General features: G+C 41.0%; 1 protein-coding gene across 3 annotated transcripts; it reads right to left on the reverse strand.

Moving 5' to 3' along the window:
- Positions 1-984: 984 nt before the first annotated feature.
- Positions 985-19,554, reverse strand: patz1 (POZ/BTB and AT hook containing zinc finger 1). 3 transcript variants are annotated; one of them, XM_033626461.2, is made up of 6 exons: positions 17,709-19,554; positions 16,038-16,101; positions 15,758-15,929; positions 13,499-13,657; positions 7,730-7,942; positions 985-7,337 (listed from the first exon to the last, which is right to left on the reverse strand). In XM_033626461.2, the coding sequence occupies exons 1-6, from the start codon at positions 18,959-18,961 to the stop codon at positions 6,859-6,861; spliced, it is 2,340 nt and encodes a 779-aa protein (XP_033482352.2). In that variant the 5' UTR covers positions 18,962-19,554; the 3' UTR covers positions 985-6,858. The 3 variants fall into 3 exon arrangements, with proteins under 3 accessions (XP_033482352.2, XP_078024757.1, XP_033482351.2); XM_078168631.1 differs by lacking the exon at positions 7,730-7,942 and having other exon boundaries at positions 17,709-19,536; XM_033626460.2 differs by lacking the exons at positions 7,730-7,942; positions 13,499-13,657 and having other exon boundaries at positions 17,709-19,530.
- Positions 19,555-21,322: the final 1,768 nt, after the last annotated feature.

Below are 21,322 nucleotides of genomic sequence, written 5' to 3' on the forward strand. Positions count from 1 at the left end.
TGAGAACACAGTTGCTCCCCAGTTCTTATAAGGTATTTGAAAATTAATAAAGATATTACTGGAAATACTGCAGTAGCCACTGTGACTGTCGTACTATTATATTATATCACTAGATAATTATGACTCATGCATTAACATAAAGCAGGATGAAGCAGTATTTTGGTGTTTTGGCCCCGCTGGACCTTTGCAAAGAGTATTCTGATTACTCCCGAGTGACAGAAACATTAGCATAACTAATAACTTGTGAAGCTGAGCAAGAAGAGTGTGCAGCGTCTTCTCTTCAAGAAAAGCGGCTGTGAAATATGTGAAGATTTTAGGTACAAATTTTCCCCAAAAAGCCTGCAAAATCTTGGGGCCATATCCACAAACATTCTGAGAGTACTTTCATAGGGCTCCTAACTTAGCCTAAAAAATTTTGTAAGGATCTTAGCTTTGGAGTGATTTAGGAAAGTTCTTAGATCAACTCTTAGCAAGGAAGGGAGAGACATTTGTACCATTGTTAGTGTGATCACTCTGCTGATGGAAGGTTTAGACTGACTCAAGTCATCACTGCTGCACTGTTAAATTTTCCCAGTTTTTCAAATATCTTAGTGTTGTGATCATTTTATTTTTGGTGTTCTAGTCTGATCTGTAGCATTTCATTTACTCACTGTGATCCAGCATGTGGAGAATATTTCTCCGACCTCTTTGTGTTTCCACCATTTTCTCCTCTGCATAAGAAACTCTTAAGCCTCTCAAAAGTCCTCCTCCCTGCTCCGAACACTTTTTTACCTTAGGAGCTCTTTTAAGGTCCAAGACGCTCTGTGAATAATTTATCTTTACAAGGACCTAGTCTGAAATTTAAGGGGAAATTCTAAGACCTATGTACTTCACATTTCACCACTGGGAGCAGGGTGGTTGTCGAAAATCCTTCCATGTCCAGGACAGGTCTTAACAGATTGACTGTTTCATTATATACTTGTAATAACTACACAAGAAAAGTTATGAGCTTTTTCAATTGCAATTTATTTGTTGCTCATCTCTGTACCAACAAGAGAGATGAGACTCAATAACAGAGTACAAAAACAAATATCTATAGAAAAGTATGCTTATATTGAAATATGTCCAAAGACGTTATAACAAAACATGTAGCTCACATGTCTTAAGAGCAATCTTGTTGAGTACGATGATAAAATACCAAGTTAACATATTGTACATTTTTCTGTGTGTGTTTTTTATACAAAAGTGTCAATGCAAGTCACTCTGTACAATTCTTAACCTTTAGAAAAGAGGACCTTTTTTAATCCACTGCTGTGCACAATCAGTATTTGGAAGGCACTTTGCAACAGACCAAAAGCAGAAAGCAAAAAAAAACAAAAACAAAAAAAAAAACATTTAGGCCTAAATACTCAACAAAAACACCTTGAGTACCGACACGAGTGAAACAAAAATCATACATCTCAGTGAGGAACGAACGCAACATTATTTCCTTACAGCATCTTCCACTTCTTCTTAAACAATCAGGAACAGAAACAACCCTTATCACCTGTTAAGGAGTAAATACTAGTGCAGAGTGGATCAAAAAAGGAGGAAAACTTGGTCAGAGACGTGAGTCGTGCAGCTGGCAGTGTGAGCGCTACCAGAGCAGAGTGACAGTACGGCGAACAGTCAAACTAAAACTGCCACCAACCAGTGATCGACATTCAGTACCCAGCTCAGCTCAGCATGCCCGAACATGCAGTTTACACTTTCAATCAAATGGCCATAACTTAACATCCCTCCACATGATGGACAAGAAAAAAAAATCTAAATATGTACAGGACCACCACTGACAAACACTGATCATATTGGTTGGTTCATATATATTTATATATATATTTATAGAATGTGTATATGAATGGTATATACACTTGTTACAATCACAACATAACCATAAATAATATAGGAATGTACTGAATTAACAGACTAGAGCACTCACAAATAATAATTAAACAGAAAGCAGGAAACACAGATCAAACACAAAAACGCACACATACGCACACACACACTCACACAAATGGCACACGTGTACACTTTCTTTTAACAGAGACCATCACCACACACACACACTGCTAGCCCCTTCACTGTTGGACTGGGTTTGACTTGAGACATGATACAGGTTTTACAACACAAGGAAAAACATGAGAAAGGTGTTGATCAGCTGATGTGTGAGCTGGGATTGCTTATTTTGTTTCAGTATGTACAAGACTAAAAGGAAGCGTGTCATGATTGTGAAAAGGTTCTATGTTTGCATTTTTGATTGTTTTAACCAAATTAATAGTGACACAGAATTGATCTTCACACAGTTTCTTCTATCCAGTAACATCCTGTTGCGTTATTTAAAGGGGAATTCCGCTATTTTTCAACCTGCACCTATTTCTCCCCATGTTTTTGTGTCTAAAACTGCTTTCACACATATACTGCAAACCTGAAATGATCTAGACATTAGCCGGAGGAACTGGATGTGAGAACGCCAATGTCTGAATCAGTTGGTTTGGACATTAAACAGACTTTACTTGCGCCCTTTACTAGCGCCCTAGTACAAAGTCCTCGTAATGTTCAATTGACCCCATGTGTGAATCAAGCAGGTAATTGTCCAGAGAATTCCCAGTGAGCGAGTGGCCATGTTGATGATGTTTCTATCATGTGGCTTGTGCAAAACAGGAGGAAAACAAACTTCAGAGGGTGAAAAAGAAGAGTAATTTACAAAAAGACGACACCGAACATCTCATACTGGAGAGATGACAAGATTCACACAGATTCAAGGAACGGCAAGAGACCATTGAATGATCCGGCTACATGACCACGGTGTTATTCGCGTCATGTCCTGCCTCCTACATGATCGACTTAGGAGTCAACCCCGGGCCTAAACCGAACGGATGGAGCACCTCCAGTAAATGAGAAAGCATCTGACGCAGACAATCTCCTCCAGACAATGTCCAGACCTGATTCTCCGGATATTGTCTGGACTTCATATAAGAAACCAGCATAAGTGACGAATGTGAAGAACAGTTTTTGACATTGGTCCAGAGAGAGTGCTGCAGCGGGGGGCAGGTGCGCCCTGATGGTTTACGTCCATTAATAGTGCTTTTAGCCTCTAACAGGCTCAGACTGTTATTATGAGTGTCTTACAACATTAGGGAAAGGGCCCTATAGAGAAAGGAAACATTTTTCTGTACCTTTCGTTTCTTTTGGTCTGTTTGTGTCAAAGTCTCGCTAAAGGAGAAGTCTACTTCTGAATTTTAGTGAGAGGTGACTTGTTGCAGAAAGAATACGGTGGAAACATGGTGAAAATTGGAGTGCAGAGAGCACTTGTATCTAAAAGATTTTCAATGGTCAAAAAAAAAAAGAAAGAAAGAAAAAAAAAAAGTCCTTGAGATTTCAGAATGAGACTTCTCCTTGAGCGAGACCTGGACACAAAACAGACAGGAATAAGCATAAGGTACAGAAGGTGTAGGATCTTTTTAGTAATGTTGTCAGACAATCAGATTAACAATTTGAGCCTGTCTGTGGCAAACACAAGTACTCATGACAAAGTGCAAATGCCCCGAGCGTTTACACTGCAGCCTGTGACGCCACTGCCAGCTGCAGCACTCTCTTAATACTGGAAATCAGTGTTCCCGTGAGTCACTTAGACACAAAAAATGGGAAAATAGGGTGCAGGCTAAAAAATACTAGAGTTCCCTTTACAATAGAAAACCATTTCAGCAGCGTAGAAGCCTTTTCATTACAGTGGAGGACGATTTCAAATCAAACTAAGCAGCGCAGCAGGGTGGATGTGAGGCTCCTATTGTGCACCGATTTAAGGAACCATTCAATTAAGTCTGTTCTCATCAAAGGAATGTCTTTTTGGATCAAACACATTTTCACTGCAAGACACTCGGATGGAAAGCTTGCACCTAAAACTAGGGACCATTAGTGCAAACACAAGACATGTCATGTACTAACAGCACAAGCAAATCTGACAGGAGGCGGGTGAGCAACACAGGAAGTGCAGGTGATGAAGAGGAAGAAATAAAGTGAGCGTAATGACTTGGCTCTGTAAAAGAAGCATTACGTTTGGTCGGTTCAGAGGCTGGTGGATCAGGGTGTGGCTCCTTCTTCTAACCCCCCCTTGTTGCTGCACAACACACAAACACACATACCCACACATCTCCATTGAACATAATTTAGAGTGAAAAATATCAAAACGAGCAAATCACAAGATTTTTGTTTGACAATTAAAAAAAAAACCTGTACACAAAACAGAGGGCATGAATAAGTTAATAAAATATAATCTACATTTCTAAAAATATATACTGAAAATATACCTGACCTTGGTCCCTGTTGAATGTACACAACTGATTTCATACCCAACAAACCAGGCTTGGAAACTTTATCATTTTAGGGGGGGGATACAAAGCTCATTCCTAACAGGCTCAGGGCATGATCCAAGACTACAGTTACAGGTTAAAAAAAAGTGGGAACCTGGGAAAATTATTTTCAAAAGTATTCCTGTACACAGGATATAGATCATAGTAATAATGGCTTTCCTCTCCTTAATTCTTCCTTCTTTTTTTTTTTACAAAATATTTACAAATCATCAAATCAAAAACTGATAGAGCTTTTCGAATCAAACAGATCTGCTCCATTTTAGAACAAATCCCTCCAGCTATCACATTAATCAGTCTCTCCAGGATTTTGAGATGTTGCGATATACACAATTGACGCAAATTCAGCCAATCCCTGCAAATTCTGCGTGACCTCGCAATGTTGTCCAATAATTTCAACTTTACTGCAAATTTGACTATTTAAAACAAGTAAAATTGCATTTCTTTGCAGAATTGAATGCAGCAAACTGATCCCTCTCTCTGTTTATCATGAAACTAACACACGGTTACAGGACTAACTGTTAGCATCACACAGCTAACTTTGCCCAACAGGTATTAATGGATTTAGCGGAGTCAAGGAGTGAATGAATGGAGTCAAGCCATTTCGGTGTCTGTGAGAGATTAACAGCTAGGTGTCGGATGTGTCGGCTGCTGCGGGGCTTCTGCCCAAGTGGCAAAATATAACAAGTAGGATTGAGATCATGTTGTGGTGTGTTAGCTCGCGCTAATCAGGCAGAGAGAGCAGGAGGAGAGCCTCTAATGCAAAAAAAAGTTTTCTGTGAAAATATGACATGTAAATTAAGCTTGTTATTGGGAGATTTAGCAATTCTGTATTATCGCACTGAAGGATGAACTTGATGGGAATTTAGGACTGCGTGAAATGGCAGCACCCCTACACTCACAGTTAAGATTCTAATTCTGTGGGAAACAATGAAAGCTCATAAATAAGCTCAAAATCTGTCACAGCAGTACAACTGTTTTTGCAACTGCACTGCACCCAAAAACATTGCAATAAACATTGCGACATACATCACAATTTTATAGAAAAGCTGCCGCGAAATCAGGCATTTAAGGCCGCAACAATCCCAAAAACAGCCTGCGAAATCCTGGAGGGACTGATCAGTGCTCTCTGGTTAAGATTCACAACTGCTTACAATAATGGTGAATGACACCACCCCCTACTTTGTTTAAATAATGGAAAAAAGGCTTCTTCTAGAAGGAATATGCACATTTTTAAAGACCTGGACTTAAAAAGAAACTTAAAGAAAGCAAGCTGTGGTGCTACTGTTGATATAAATACAGTTGTTCCCACTGACATTTTGTAGGTATTTCTAATTTCTGACAGGACAGCTTTTAGTTTTAATAAATCAATTTGCAGACTTTTTACTGTTTAAATCTTACAGAGGCTCTTATGTCCTGAAAGGTGATATTTTTGTGCGTGCAAGTTAAATATCTTTTGAGAACAAGACAGTAACTTGTTCCCAATTCAGGATTTCAGGGTCTCCATAATATCTAATGAAGTTGGCACAAGAAGTAAACCTCCTTTTATGCACAAAGCAACATGGTGTAAATTTCTTCAGTGAGGTTTTGAGTTATTTTTTGCCAGATTTTTTGGTGCCAGATGAGCTTTGTGTGGCTGCTGTAACAGTTCAAATTCAAAGTTCAACCGCAGTTCATTAAGGTCCTTGACAGCTGTCAGTGCTTCTCAGTAGCCAGCAAACCGACACCTTCTGTATGAAGCTGAAGAAAATTACAATAAACATGTCATGAAATATGCCGTGGGCTTGTTAGGAATGTTTCTCAGAATAATTAACAGAGTAAAAGAAAACCTGCAATCAAAACTGAGTCCAATTTAAATCCCTGTCCTTAAGAAAATCAAAATCCTTCTCAAAAGAAGCCGACACAACATACGTACAGAATTCAGCCCTCTTGTTGCTCTGAGGTAAAGACATGTTTACAGCCTTCAAGGAAACGGAGAATACGAAGCATTAAAATCACTGTAGTGGCCGAGGGTCAATTCACCGGGTACATCAGAGCAGTTAAAGTGGGCGAACGGACAATAAGTAGTTACTTACTACTCGTTTTAAGGTTGCAGTAAATAATTCGTCTCATGTCAAGAAACATTTGTGCAGCTAAGAAAGCTCAATAACACACAAGCCAAAAAACAACTGAGGGAATACCAAACATAACTTCGACAGATCCACGTCAGATAAAGGAAATAAAACCTTCATGTTGTTTCTTTATAAAGAAAATTTAAACACCGTGCACGCACTTTTCATACTCTGAAAAGGTAGAAAAAGTAGGAATCATATGGCAGTCTGTGACAAAAATATCGGATACACATTAAGCGACGTAACAAACAGAAAGAGTAGCCTTGAGGCAAAGTTATTCCCAAATACAGAGCATCTTCTGTGGGCAACCCGGCTTTGTCCTAAAAATGAGAGGCTTTGCAAGAACTTCAGTAAATGTGTCACTTCCCTCCGAAGTCGATTCCACTTTGACCCGCCTCAGCATCCACCAGTGAAGAGGCGAAAGCAGACTGGACTATCTGAAAGCCAAAAGACTCCAGCAGGGACATGTTTTGTTGAGGGGAGAAGGGAGAGGTCAGGGAGGGGGCCAGCTCATTCAAGCCCGATCCTGAAACCCCCTGAGCCTTCTGGGCTTTGTGAACTCTGTGCTGGTGCTTGTTGAGGTAGGACTTGGTGCGGAAGGCCTGACCGCAGATGCCGCAGGTAAACTTCTTCTCAGGGTCCGTCTTGGCTTTAGATCCCTCTGGAGAGCCCAAGGCCCCCGCGGAGGCTCCGTTACAGGCCAGAGAGGGCATCTCGAGCTCCGGCCCGTCAGGTTTGTGTGGAGATTTAAGCTCGTCGCCGTTGGACAGTTCCCCAAATGAAGGATCTGATTCTTCTGACTCCAGATGAGGACACTTCCCAGCGTTTTCCTGCCCGTCTGCGGTTCACACAGCAAGATAGGAGGAGGGTAGAGAGTGAGACAGAGAGAGAAAGAAGTGGAAAAGGGAGGAAAGGGAGGAATGAATTAGGACAAATGGATTATATAAGCACAGGTTTTGACAATTACATCTTTAATCCAGTAGCTGGTTGGCACCTGCAGAAACTTCAAACATTTAAACTTCAGAACTTTAGTGAGAAGGCACCAAGTACAAGAAGAACAAATTATTCTTAAAGATCATTCACTAACTACAGAAAAGGAAAAAATGTGGCTACAGCATTAAACTACACAATCATATGTCTCAGTCCATCTGCCCAGTGTCCAGTGTCCACCAACCAGTGGGCAGTGCTAGCACCATGCCCCCACCCACCCTCCTGCTGGACTGTACTGACCTGCAGCAGGCCCATGGACGGGGAAGCCAGGCACCCCGCCAGAGCGACAATCCCAGAAATATGGAGCCCCACCTGCCTTCCCCAAGAGCAGCTCAGGCTGCAGGCCCAAGGCTGGAGGGCCAGGCTGGGGAAGAACTGGGTGTCCAGTGAGCCCATGAAAGCGACCCTCTGCCTCAGACGAGGTGAGAAGCAGCTGGCGACTGGCGCACAGGTCTACACAACACCCGGCCAGGGAGAAAGGAAGGGGAGGGGGCAGACACAACAGGCCGGCGGAAACCATACGCACAGAATTACCTCAATAGTTCTTGAAATGCTTTCAGTAAACTAGACAGTTTTGATAGTTTGAATAAATCTATAGTGACTGAGTCCCATCACTAAAACTGTAATAATACAAAATCCCTCAACTATATGATGTAAATAACTTGAAATAACTGACTTAACAATTGATATTTGTAAAAAACTACGTCGGATGTATATGCTCCATATGGCTAATAATCTTTTCAGCTACAATAACATTAATTGTGTGTCATTTGAGTGATACAAGCAGATTTCATTATGTGAGAAATGCCCATACTGTGTATAACAATATGTAATGTTCACAAACACAACTTGCTCATCTTACAAATGAGATGACACTAAATGAAGACTATAGTGAAAAACTGCAGTAAATATAGTGACAGTACACACTGCTGGCCGTTCCTAAGTGTAAATCATATTTTCAGCTTAAAGGAGACACTACAGGTAACAACAGTTTTTTCACGCAATGGTCAGTTTTGAGATTTTGGGCTATTCTTTCAGACTAGTGGAAAGAAATGTCCAAAATACACTTTTTATACACTTTTTTTTTGTTTATTTTAGTTCAGATTTCTGTTCAGGAAATGTATGTAAAAAGCTCATATTTAACAAGATAATGTCCAATATGCATATTTCAACATACGTTTTAATGTAAGTAATCAACTGTTTCATTATGATATCTATTCGTTAAAATGTTTACCCTATTCACCTTCACTGTCTAATTTTTTATAAAATATGTATGAAATTTAACAATACATATCTTTAAAGGCCATTTTCTCAAAGTTTTTTTTTCCTCTTAGACTGAACCCAAATGTCCAGACTTTACTGGCAGACTCGTGGATTTTGTGGGTGCACTCCCGGGAGGTTAGGGAGTGCTGAGGGCTGCCCAAATCCACAATTCAGCCAGTCCACAAGGGGCCTCAAGCAGACTTTCTACAGACTTCCAGAGAGTCCGCTTGGGGTGCAGACTTCGGCAGATCTCACTGATTTAATACCCACAATTAACTGCAATACGGACGTTATGTTGTGGGTTTTTCAACTGCCTAAAAAAAAAAAAAACACTTATGAATGTGTAAAGTAGTTATTGATAGTTAGGCCTATTAAAATGTTGTGAATGAATTGTGTGGGCCAGAAATAATACTGAACCACATCATGATAAAGATAAGTACACATATAGGCTGCAGAGGGACTGAAAATGCATTTTATTATTGCGGCCTATCAGGTGGTGGAAAAGGCTAAAAAAAAATTGGCCGAAAAACAACAAAAGAAGGTCTTTAAAGCCCAATTTATTAAGTTACAGTCCTGTCCTTATTTATAAACATTTCTGATTTTATATGTGTGTAGCCTGTTATATAGAGCTGTATTGATACATATTTGTTTTGTCACATAAAAGGTTATACATAGGATTTATATCTTGTTATCTACAGGAACAGATGAGTAGGGACTGCTCATCAACTTCTATGACATCATTGATAGCTGAGTTTCCACGGCAATGAGTAAAACAGTCTCGAGAGCTGTCTGTCAGCCCCTTGCAGTCTCTGCCCTCGCAGACTTTACATGATGACAGTAAATACATAACACTACGTACAAATGATGTCTGCGAGGGCAGAAACTGCAAGTCCAGAGGGTGGACATTTGGATTCAGCCTTAATCTCCACTGCAGTAACACTTACACACAGCAGACAGATGATTTTTAATGAGGGGTCTGTTCATATATATCAGTCATAGCCTGGTTTATATAACATTTTATTCCTGAAAATTGATTTTTTTTTTTATGGCTGTAGACAGTATTTTCTGATTTATGGAGTGATTAAACAAAAAAAAGAGATATCTGAAGTTCACTCCATAAAAACCTTTGACTTTTAATATGTCAACAACATGAAACAAGAATTTTGAACCTGGCTTTCTCCAATGTTCAGATTTCTGTTTGGAAATTCATGTAAATTACTGCATATTTAATTAGATAATGCCACATTTGCATATCTAAACATAACATCTTAGAAAACTTGTTATAGAAAAAAATAATTGTCTTAATGTTAGTAATCAACGGGGGACGTTTCATGCTCACATTTAGTTAAACGTTTTACCCTGTTCACCTGTAGTGTCTGTATCTGATGAGTTTAGTCACTCTGAATTTAATAATTAAAGCCAAATACCAAATCTCTCACAAGGTTTAGTAGTGTTTACTCAAATTTTATAACTCATATATTCACAGTCTCTTTCCATTTCAGTGGTTAGCTTTACTTGAACCTGTTGTTCAGAGCCTCACTAAGCAGCACTTTGGTAACTGCTTAGATAAGATCTATCTGCCACGTGACAGTCAAAGTGTTGTCCACAGTGCTACAGGAAAACACATTTATACTAGTGCTCATTTAGTGACACTCAGTGTAGGAGAGAATAATCACTGCAGAATGACTCGGCAATCAATTATATAATGAGTCCACTAATCCTCTCACAACCTCAGCTGTACTGAACCACCTTGAAAAGGAGCAGAAAAAAACACAAACTTGCATAACAGCATAACCCGAGCAAGCAAATAAAAACAATAACACTGCCCATGACACGCATGAAAAACATGACTAATCTTTTGAAACTAAATGGAGGAAAATTTAGACTTTGTATCTGTGTGTCGTCACGTGGTGTGACATGTTGTTCTAATCACAAACCTACTGGAAAACACCATGGCAACCAACACTGGTTTTAACATCCTGGATTCAAAGGAAACGGCTAACCCACTAGCTCCTAATGAGCTCGTCAAGTCTCCACTTGCTTTTCACATGCGAGGCCAGAAACTCTAAGGTCAGTGTGGTGCTAATGAAGCCCTATCGACTGAATGATAATACCACTAATTAAAAAGAGGCTTGGTCAATTTCTTGAAATAACTCTTGCTCAAAAAATGATACCTATAGAGGATATGCACACAGAGAAATTATTTGGTCTATTGTGCACCTGTTTGCAGTCATGTGACTATTATGATGCACGAAATTCAGATGGAGGGCAGGAAGTGATAAATCATTACATTACACAACAAGCCAATAAAAGCATACAAAAGTCTAGAGGACAATGACTATTTTGTGTGTGGTTGGGTCCACAACTGAAACAACTGACAACAGTCTTGTTTTTGGCCGGGTGTGTAAATGTGCTTCAGTATAACGGTCTTTCGTATTTCAGCTCTGTGCATGGATGCACGGCTGTCGGGCTAATCTTACTAGCTAACGTTTTATTTATATTCTAATATAACCCACAAACCATTTATGCAGTTCAATCAAATAAAACTGAGATGAATAGACAATGACAATCTATGTAACTAGAACTCATAGAATTTACCTACCGTAAAACTTCAATTAAAAGCCTAGTTCCATTTACTAGCCGGGTGTGGCTACACATTTTGACAAATAAAGGCCTGTCTCAATTAGACGCCTGGTCTGGTTGCCAAACTGTTAATTTTATTTATAAGTTTTTCAGATGTATAAAACCAGGTTGTTGGCTACCTCAAATTATGTGTCCATTCCTCGATTACCCTGTAAGTTATTCATATTCCTTTAAGGGTCCTCGGATAAATGAATCAAAGGGGTTTTTAATAAAAATTAATCCAAGTTGTGAGTATTGTTTTAACAAGATAAAGTGGCGTTGTGTCGGTTCACCGGGTGCCGTAATCCTTGAGTGCTGCAACTCACTCTCTCTGATGCGCTCTGTTGCAGCTAGATCAAATGAATGATTCGTAGCTGATATATTATCTGAAGCCTAATTTTCATACAAGTAATAATAAACAATTTGATTGTATTTCCTGATCTTCGCTGAGCAACAGTTTCATGTGAAAGAATCTAAAGGCCTGTCCCAAACAAAGGTCTGTTGATTTCAATGAGTCAAGCAAATAATATTAATTGAAATTTTATGGTTATTTACTTTAATAAAGTTTATGTAATTACTGTTTATGTATTCTGTGTTTTTAAAATGTGGACCAACACCAACATATTTGAAATACACAGAATTTATTTACAGTAATGACTAACTTTAGTAAATTAGGTAAACTCTATGAGCTATGGTTACATAAATTGTCACAGTCTATTCATCTTAATTTGATTTAATTTTTTTAATGGCATTTTTTGGTTTACATTAGAATTACTTGACTAAATTGTATGGAAATTTTATATGTAATTAAAATGTATTAATCTGGCAAAAGAGACCAAATAATTTCTTTGAGTGTGTCTTAACCTTTCTATCATGATGCAATTTACAAAAAGGTAAACACAGTGATCATAATCAGTTTTAATGACTTACTAGGTGGCTAATGGTTTCACCTTACATCAGTTCTGTGAGCAAAATCAGCTCTCGTTATAATTAATAGCTGTGATAGCCATCCTTCATTTGGTAATTAGCCAAATAGCATTTTTTCAAATACTCTCTGCTCATGCGTTTTGTTTTGTTTTTTCAGATTATTCATATAATTACAGGAAGTCAGTTACAAGTGCAATCAACACATCTAATAATAGCCTTACTAACAGTGGTTGTGGCTCACAGTTAACTGTGCACTGTCTCTATGCTGCTGGTTCTACACAAGGTTTCAGTGAATCCAGGGCAAATGGAGCACACATCATGACACTCATGCAACACTGTGCATTGCTGAAAAACTGCTGATGGACCAGCCAAGCAGAAACAGACACCATATGATGCCATAGCCATGCTGAACAGACACAAACATAAACAAAAGTGACCCAGCACTCTAAATTCTAATGTGGTCATGGTGGAGAACTTCCAACCATGAAGTCTAGACAACTTCTATGTGTTCAATGACTGCATGTGATGATGGGAACTTAATTTCCAGCCTCATAAAGAGCTATGGCTTGACACTGTGTCATAATGTAGTGAGGTACACATGCGTCTTAACTTGTCAAGCTACAGAAAAGGTCATGATTTCCGTTTTAGTCTCACTTCTGTATGCGAGTAAATGAGTCGTCTGCCTATTGACGTGCATTCACTCTATGGTAACAGATGCACTGCCCATATGTGCAGCAGAAACAGGTTCCTTCTGTCCACATCTGCAACACTAACTTTTGACATGAGTCAGTGAATCTTCTGAGAACACATTAATACTTCTGTTGAGCAAAACCAACTACCTGCCTAATTGTATACTATTAAATCTGCAGTTTAAGGAACTAGAGAATAATTAGAGAAAATGTCCTCACAGAGGTGTAAAGTTCTTCAAGCTGTTTGCCTTCTACCTAATTACCACAGGAAGGATCTGCATACACTGCCCCCTCAGACTGAAAGACATCGACAGTTAGCTAGCAGAAAGACGACCAGCACATGAAGTTGTATAAAAATGTTTGAGCGCAAAGCTTGGCAGCAGAGGTTGATGTATGCTTGTGTTTTAAACATACACAAAGGATGCAACAGCATGTTTCTCCAAAGAGCAGCAGAGCAAAATGAAAGCCAGAAACATGAGAGTTTGGGATGGGGCGGGCGGCTGCTTGCCTTCCACTGAGCACTGGCGTCCCATGTGGTAAGGGGTGCCGTTGTGCATCTGCAGCTCCCCCCTTGGCTCAGGGAAGGTGTGCATTGTGGCAGAGGGGGGCAGTGGAGAGCCATGGTGTGTCTTTATATGCACCTTAAGGTAGGACGCAGTGGAGAAACCTGGGACCAGAAGAACAAAGAACAAGGCAGTTGTTGGACACACTGAAGGCCTGCACTGGCTGTTCGATGTCGATGATCCGACAGATACTCGGACTGGTTTGACCAATAACTCTGGAACAGTAATGATTCACTGACTTAGTTTACATGCACACAAATATTCCACAATCATTCTGAATTTGATGGGGGTCATGTAAACACCATCTTCTATTTGGATATTCAGAATAAGGCCTTTTTCTGGATTTATCATTTCCTGATTAAGACATATGGCCTCACACATGGCCTCTTGCCTGTTCACGGTCAGGTCTGTGTGTTGTACACAACGGCTGTGGTAGAGATACATGACCAAAAAAAAAGCTCACATTTCTGGTCTGAAGGAGAAACACACCTTCTTTTAGAATTATGAAAGACCTGAATATCAACAAGTTTTTGGATGTGTGCAAATATTGCAATGTCGACCTTTTCAAGAAAGTGGTTGAAGGAATGAAAGAGGGAGGCTGTGTTCGCTCAGTCAAACAAGTTCGCCATTGTTGGAAAAACTGATGCAAAGAAGCGAAAAGGCATGGACGGCTCCAGAAGTTCCACTTTTCCATATTTTGACATGATAAACTACATGTTAGGGCACGTAAATTGATACTCATTTTCATCAGCCATGTAAACGGCTTCGTAGAAATATTGTCTTTTTAGGAATAAGGGCAAAACCTTGAATATTTTGTGCATGTAAACATAGTCAATGAGGGGAAGTTACATTAATATCTCTCTCTTTGAACTTTATCTCTCAACAGTCAGGATCATCACTGTATTACAGGCAGGCGGCAAAAATTAAAGTCTCCCTCCAAAGCAAACAAAATGTGATGCACACTGTGAAAGATGGTCTTTGAGAACAAATCACAGTACTTTTGTCCATGTTTCACTCTTTGTTAGAAGGTTATACTGACACTCGCCAGCAATCTGACCTCAGGAAGGAGACTTCTATGAAAAATTAACTCCACCTATGTTTTGTTTTTATGCAGCTTTTCTCCACTGTCTTGAATGTAATTTAATCCACTTAATCCACCGTTTCAGTTTCATTTTACGTTTCTTCTTATCTTGATTGTAAATGTAACTTTGCTCTTATTGTCTTGTGTACAAAGCAACAGGATACACAACTTTCATAAGACCTCTCTGTACAGATGAAGGAACCAAGCCTCCAGGAAGAGACTAGAGGCATGAGTTGATTTTAGTAAAGTGGCCTGAAAAACATTTTCAACATGTAGCACCAAGACGTAATGTTCAAGGTAAAGGCCAATTATCTGATGAATTTGTCACATTCAGCGTGCACATTTCACCTTGTCTTCAGACCAAACAGACCCTGGAAACAAAGAATTTAAAATATTTTGCACAACCTGCAACCTGTCCCTGAAAGACACAGTTGAGTGGTACCAACCCATCAGGGAGCACAAGAAACAGGGCACAACACACACCCTGAACAAGGCTTTGAGACAGGTCAGAGGTGTGTCCTCCTGTGTCCTGGCAGAAAATACACACTTTAAATCAAATATGTTGTGACTCTTGTACACTCCATTTCCATACCACCAACTGTACAAAGTGAAGACCAAAAGCAGTCGTAAGTGACTAATGTCATGTTTGGGTGGACATCTGCAACTTTATTTCGATAAAACAAAAATAGTGGCAAAAATGTTCTCTCTTTCTTGCAAGGACGTATATTAAGTGCTATGTGTACTTGCACATATTTGAATGCCTGATTCATTGCCATGTTTAGCACACAAGTCAACTCAGTGCCAGAAAGTGGAGATTTTTAGATATGATTTTTGCAGCCATGTCACACTCATGACAGTCTGCCTTCAGAGAGGTACAGGAAATCCTGAGTGTTTTGGACTGGGTTATAACTGCAAAGACATGACCATAACTGTAGACATTCGTTATTTATCTAAGAACACACAGCAGAGCCAACCAAATACCAAAATCGGATTTCTGTAAGTTTTCACCCTCTGAATGTCAGTGACTTCAGTACCAACTGAATATCCGTCTGGACACGGGACAGAGTTGTTTCTGGGGGGCTTGTAGCAGTGTTGTGCATGCTGAGGTATTTTAAATAACTACCTTTGTTGCAGATGCCACAGTAGTTATGCGTCCCTTCACTGTGTTTCTTGAGGTGGTCCGTCATGTAGGCAGCTCGCAGGAACTTGCCACAAACTTTGCAGGGGATTTTGTCCTCATGGCATGCAAGGTGTGACCGGAGGCGATCTCTTGTGGCAAAAGAGGCATTACAAATCTGAAACACAGAAATACAACACGTTAACACCTTACTCACGTCATGGTTTAAAAACATAACTAGGTGTGGGTTTTCATCTCTGATATATACGTAGATCCTTAATGTTACCTGGCACTTGTGGGGTCTCTCTGTTGTGTGAACCTGTTTGATATGTCCATTCAGGTGGTCTGGTCTGAAAGGGAAAAGGAAATTATTTCTTGCCCATCTGGGACTTATTTTGAACATAGTTCCATACAGACATCATCTCCTACCATTATCCTTCCTCAATTAACTGTAAGAAAATATCGCTGTTGCTGTTGACAACTTCGTTGTGAATGACACACATTTTATTTATCTATTTTAATCACCTGGTTAACAGCAGAAGCAACAACATAAGCATGTACGACTCTGGTGGGTGTTGAACTTCCTGTGCAAACTTAACTGTAGTGCCACCAAATACTTAGCGATACATGTGTGACTTTGTGAGCATGGAATTATATCCATGTTTTCTTAATGTTTAAATGTTATATTTGTGTGGTGCAAAGTTTCAGAGGCTGACTAATGTAGTGAAGTCAATCACATCTAGTAAAAACAGAAAACAATAAAGTGTAATGAAAGTAATACCGTAAAAGAAAGTATTTTTACTTAGGGCTAAGTGACTGTAAAAGCTACTCCTCGTCAGTGTACCACAGAATTAATAAAGCAATAAATAAAATAAATAAATATCTGGGACTGACGTTCATCCTGTGAGTGCAAAGGATTTATTTTTTATTAAGGATTTACTGGACAGTCCATAGTGGAGAGGCAGACAGGGAGCAAATGGATATAGAGAGGGCAAAATACAGATGATGTGGTTATGTGGCACGTGCTGCAACCAAATGGCTACCAAGGTACTCTGAACATAATATTTAATGCAACAAAAACATGCTAGAAAGCACATTAGTATTGAAATAAATAATCTTTTTTTTCCTGAATGTAGCAAACCTAAAAAGGACTCACCCGTGCAAATCTTTTCACTACAAATTTGGTGACAGCTCTGTCAATAGCCTTCACCTTTGCCCTCATCACATTTTTAGTTATTATTTTTAAGCAGTTACCATGCAACTACTGGAGCTCTCTTCACCTTTACTATCTGCATGTATTTTAACCTCCAAAGCAGCAGGTGGTGACAGTGAGTTCGCAGCAGGGCCTGAGAGCACTGAGCCTGGGAAAGTGGTTTGTGTGGTTGAGGCGAAATTACTCAGATGACAAGTAGCTCTGCAACGTTTCTGCAATTTTATAAGACAGAAAGCAAATGGATCAAGTGTGTAATGACACTAAGTATGTGTCGGGGTGTGCAGAATGTGGAGGTTTTAAAATTACTGATAATACCACAGGGTGTAACATGCCAGGGTCTGACCTCTGTCCCTACTGTTTATTGGTACCAACTTTCCATAATGATTACTTATAAAGCTTAACTAAGGCCTTGTTTTGGGACCTCAGACCTTGACCCAGGCTGCTGGTGGTAAAGTAGCAGACTACATTATGTGTGCATCTCAAAAGCTGAGTTATAAGCTTTCTGAACAGCTGATCTGACTGCTCCCATCAGTTTATACTTTGCTGCAAAGCTGTGGTTAATATCTGCAGTCACTGTCCTACAGGGACTATAACTAATATGCAGATTATACATAGAAGTGCACCAGTACTCACAGTAAGAAACTGTCCTGGGTGATTTTAGGATCCTAGGCACTGAGGCACAGCTGCAGCACTGTTTTTACACAACTCCAAAAACACGTCACATACTGTCAAAGTTCAACTCACCTTGAAAAACCTTTACCACAGCTTTGGCACACATAAGGTTTGCCGACTGACCCGTCATGGGACCGCACATGGTATGACATCCTGTCCTTGCGTTTGAACCGGAGCCCACACACATGGCACGCGTACGGCTTCTCCCCGGAGTGGGAGAGCTTGTGTCGGTTCAGGTGGTACACGTCGCGGAAAACTTTACCGCAAATATCACAGCCCACATGCCGCCTGGTCCTCTCCCGTTTGCGGCCGTTATCCAGCGTCAGCCCTCCGTGTAGCTGCACGCCGTTCTCCACCAGCCCGGGCTGAGACATTATGGAAATGCTGCCCGCTGCTGACAGGCTGTCACCGACGTTGTTGTTGTTGTTGTTGTTGTGGGCTCCGTGCTGCGCTTCGTGGTTCTTCAACCGGGAAGCCTCCGTGAAAGCTTTACCGCAGGTCCCGCACGGAAACAGCCCATTGTCTTTCTGGGTGCTGTGGTTAAAGTGTACAGGCTCCACGACCCCACCAGCTTTCTTTGGTCTCCCCCTGTTCCTCTTCGACCCCGGGGAGCCAGCGTCGTGCTGAAACGTGTTCCCCGGTATTTCCGTTGACGGGGACACCGACAGTCCTTCGACGGGCTCCAGCATCGGCATCGACGACTCGCCGCCGTCCTCCAGTAACACGGCGGCGGTGTCTTCGCTGCCATCCACATGCATCTGTGCATTGTTAGCAAAGCTCTGACCGTTCACCAGCATCGCCGTGCCGTTCACCAGATCCTGCTGCGCCACAGGGAAACCCAGCTCCGTGGCCCCCGTGGCCCCCGTGGCCTGGAACAGGCTGGCGTCTCCTCCCCGTGAGGTCGGGACGAGGATCTGTACGTTGGACTGCTTGATCACCTCCTGACAAATCTCAATGACCGACCGCATCAGCAGAAACTTGGCAGCTGTCATCAACTCCGGGAAGCACTCCAGCCGCACCACAATCCTGGAGGTGTACGCGAAGTCCAAAACGTCTTTAAAAACTTTGGGGCTGATGGTGTGCATCTCCAGCTCCTTGCCGTCGCCCTCCGTCTGGCGGCTGAACACCGACTCGAAATACTCGCTGCACGCGGCCAGCACAGCTTTGTGTGCGGGGAAGCTCTCCTCGCCGACGCGTAGGATCACATCGCAGAACCTGCCTCCATCTTTCCTCTGAATGTTGAGGTTGTGTAGCATCTCCGCACTGTGCTTGCTCACCTGATAGGTGTACGAAGAAGTCCAAGACGGCTCCGCTACCTTCTCCATGCCGAATTCATCCAATAACAATGGTTGTTAGCGACGACAGTCGGAGAAATGACGGATTTCGGGTAACGATTTCGATCGGTTGATACCAGCTAGCTACAAAATCCGAAACCAACCGCCCCTCCCCGTCGTTTTAGCATCTAACGTTTAACGTTAGCAGTAGCAGGGAAAAATGGCAGCCCCCCAGCTTCCTGTGAACTTTGACCCTGGTTTCTTGAAGGGTGGGGGTCGCTCTTGTTTGGTGGAAAATGTCTCTGTGGGGTTTGATATTTAATGTGTATATTTTTACGATTGTCTCACAGTAATGGCTGTCAGTTCGAGGGGTAGAGCCCCGGCACCGCAGGGGTCTCTCGTGTCTTTATGCCAAAACGTTAACACGCAGGTCTCTTCCTGCCTGGTGTGTTTGTAAAACCCCTCCCCCACCGACCAACCTTTTCCTCTGTGCGGAGTCTGTCAGCATGTAAACCATTATCACACTGTACAAGTCACCGAGGGGCAGTCCTGCCTCGTTTAAAGGACAATAAACCCGTGAAAATAACTAAGTTAAATCAGACGAGAGGACGCTCATGCTTTTATCATATCAGATATAAGTTAATTTATAACTTATATTTGTATAAATAATCCAATGGTTGATTATCAGTTTGGAGATTATGGATATCAGTGTTTGGCATTTTAAATGTAATTTTATAATTTGTTTTTACATAATTATACCTTAAAGTCATTATTTTATCCACTCCCATATCCTCCTGAGACCCTCCGTCCTAACATAAGGACATCACATTTGGGTTCCCTGCACCTCATACTTCATTCTGCTTCACTTACACCTGTTGTCCTCATTTGTAGACACTTTTGTGCTTAGTCTGCATCTGATCCCAACACAAAAATAGACAAGGTACAAAGCCTGATCAAACTGTGGTGACTTTGTGTCACCATTTTTTTTCCTAAGGTATGCTCACATGAACATTTAAGGGTAACCTTAGCCTAAGGATTTTTTTAGGATGTTGAAAGGGAAACCCTTATATGTTTCTCCATAACTGCTTTAAGTATTCCGTTATGTGTTGCTAGAAGGTCCCTAGTGACCATTTCCCTCAGAAAACATTAGGGGACCCATACCAGTCTTTTGAATAGTTATATAACCTGTGTAAAACAAGACAATAGCTGCATAATAAATCTCTACCTAACTTTAACCAGATACTGAACACCAAACTAGCACTGTCTAGTCAAGATGCTAATAGTGGACAATATTTCCTTAAAGGAGCAGTGTGTAAGATTTAGGGGAATTTATTGGCATCTAGTGGTGAGGACTGAACATTGCAACTATCTGAAACATCTCCCAGTGAGGATTTCTTCAGTGTTCATTGTTCAAGAGGTTTTTACCTGGAGCCGAATTATCCACAGGTCTCTTCCTCTCCAAATTAAACTAGTTAAAAAAAAAAACCCAATGAAGACGGCCGTTTCACGTTTTTTAAAAAAGTGTTTTTCCAACGCCACTCGCCACACAAAAACACAATTAGCCCCATCTAGAGCCAGTGTTTGGTTTGTCTGCTCTGGGCTACTGTAGAAACATGACGGTGCAACATGGCAGACTCCATATATGAGGATCCGCTCCATGTGTAGATGTAAACAGCTCATTCTAAAGGCCTTTGCACACAGAGTCCGTTCTTTCATCCAAAATTATTGCAAGTCTGAAAACAAATATAACTTCACGTTGTGTCAGTCACGTTTGCACACAGAGTCCGAAACTTTCATCCATCATTAAAATTCAGAACAGGTTAGATTTTCTGTGTTGTTGGCATTCATCAGAAGCCTTTAGAGAAGTTTGACCAAGAATCAGTGAAGAAAATGTGGCAGCGGGACATAGCCGCAACAAGACAGAGAAATGGGGTGCACAGAATCATTTCATGACTCACAGCTCACTTATTAGATAGTAATATTCTGGTTGATGATGAAGAGGAGGAGGATGTGGACCGCAGAGACAATGTGGAGGACAGAGTGGTGACAGCCGGATAGGTAACTCCAGTGGAGAGAGGCAAAAAAGGAAATGTGTCTTTGCATCTTGTCACGTATTGTGAGTGTGTTCAAAACAGTCCTGTAATTCATAAAGTGCATCTTCAGGCCAAGTAGTAACAGACCTTTTGACAGGTCTGGTTCTTTGCCTGATGAGGGTGTATGCTGGGATGAGCAGCAGGGAGAGGTGGTCTGATTGGCCGAGGTGGGGGAGAGGCATGGCTCTGTAAGCGTGCTTGATGTTTGAATACACATGATCAAGACTCAAGAGTGTTCTCCCCTCTAGCTGGACACTTAACATACCGGTAAAATTTTGGGAGTACAGTCTTCAAGTGAGCCTTATTAAAATCTCCAGCA

The sequence above is a fragment of the Epinephelus lanceolatus genome, chromosome 1 (assembly GCF_041903045.1).
Source record: "Epinephelus lanceolatus isolate andai-2023 chromosome 1, ASM4190304v1, whole genome shotgun sequence".
In the NCBI taxonomy this organism is placed as follows: Eukaryota; Metazoa; Chordata; class Actinopteri; order Perciformes; family Serranidae; genus Epinephelus; species Epinephelus lanceolatus.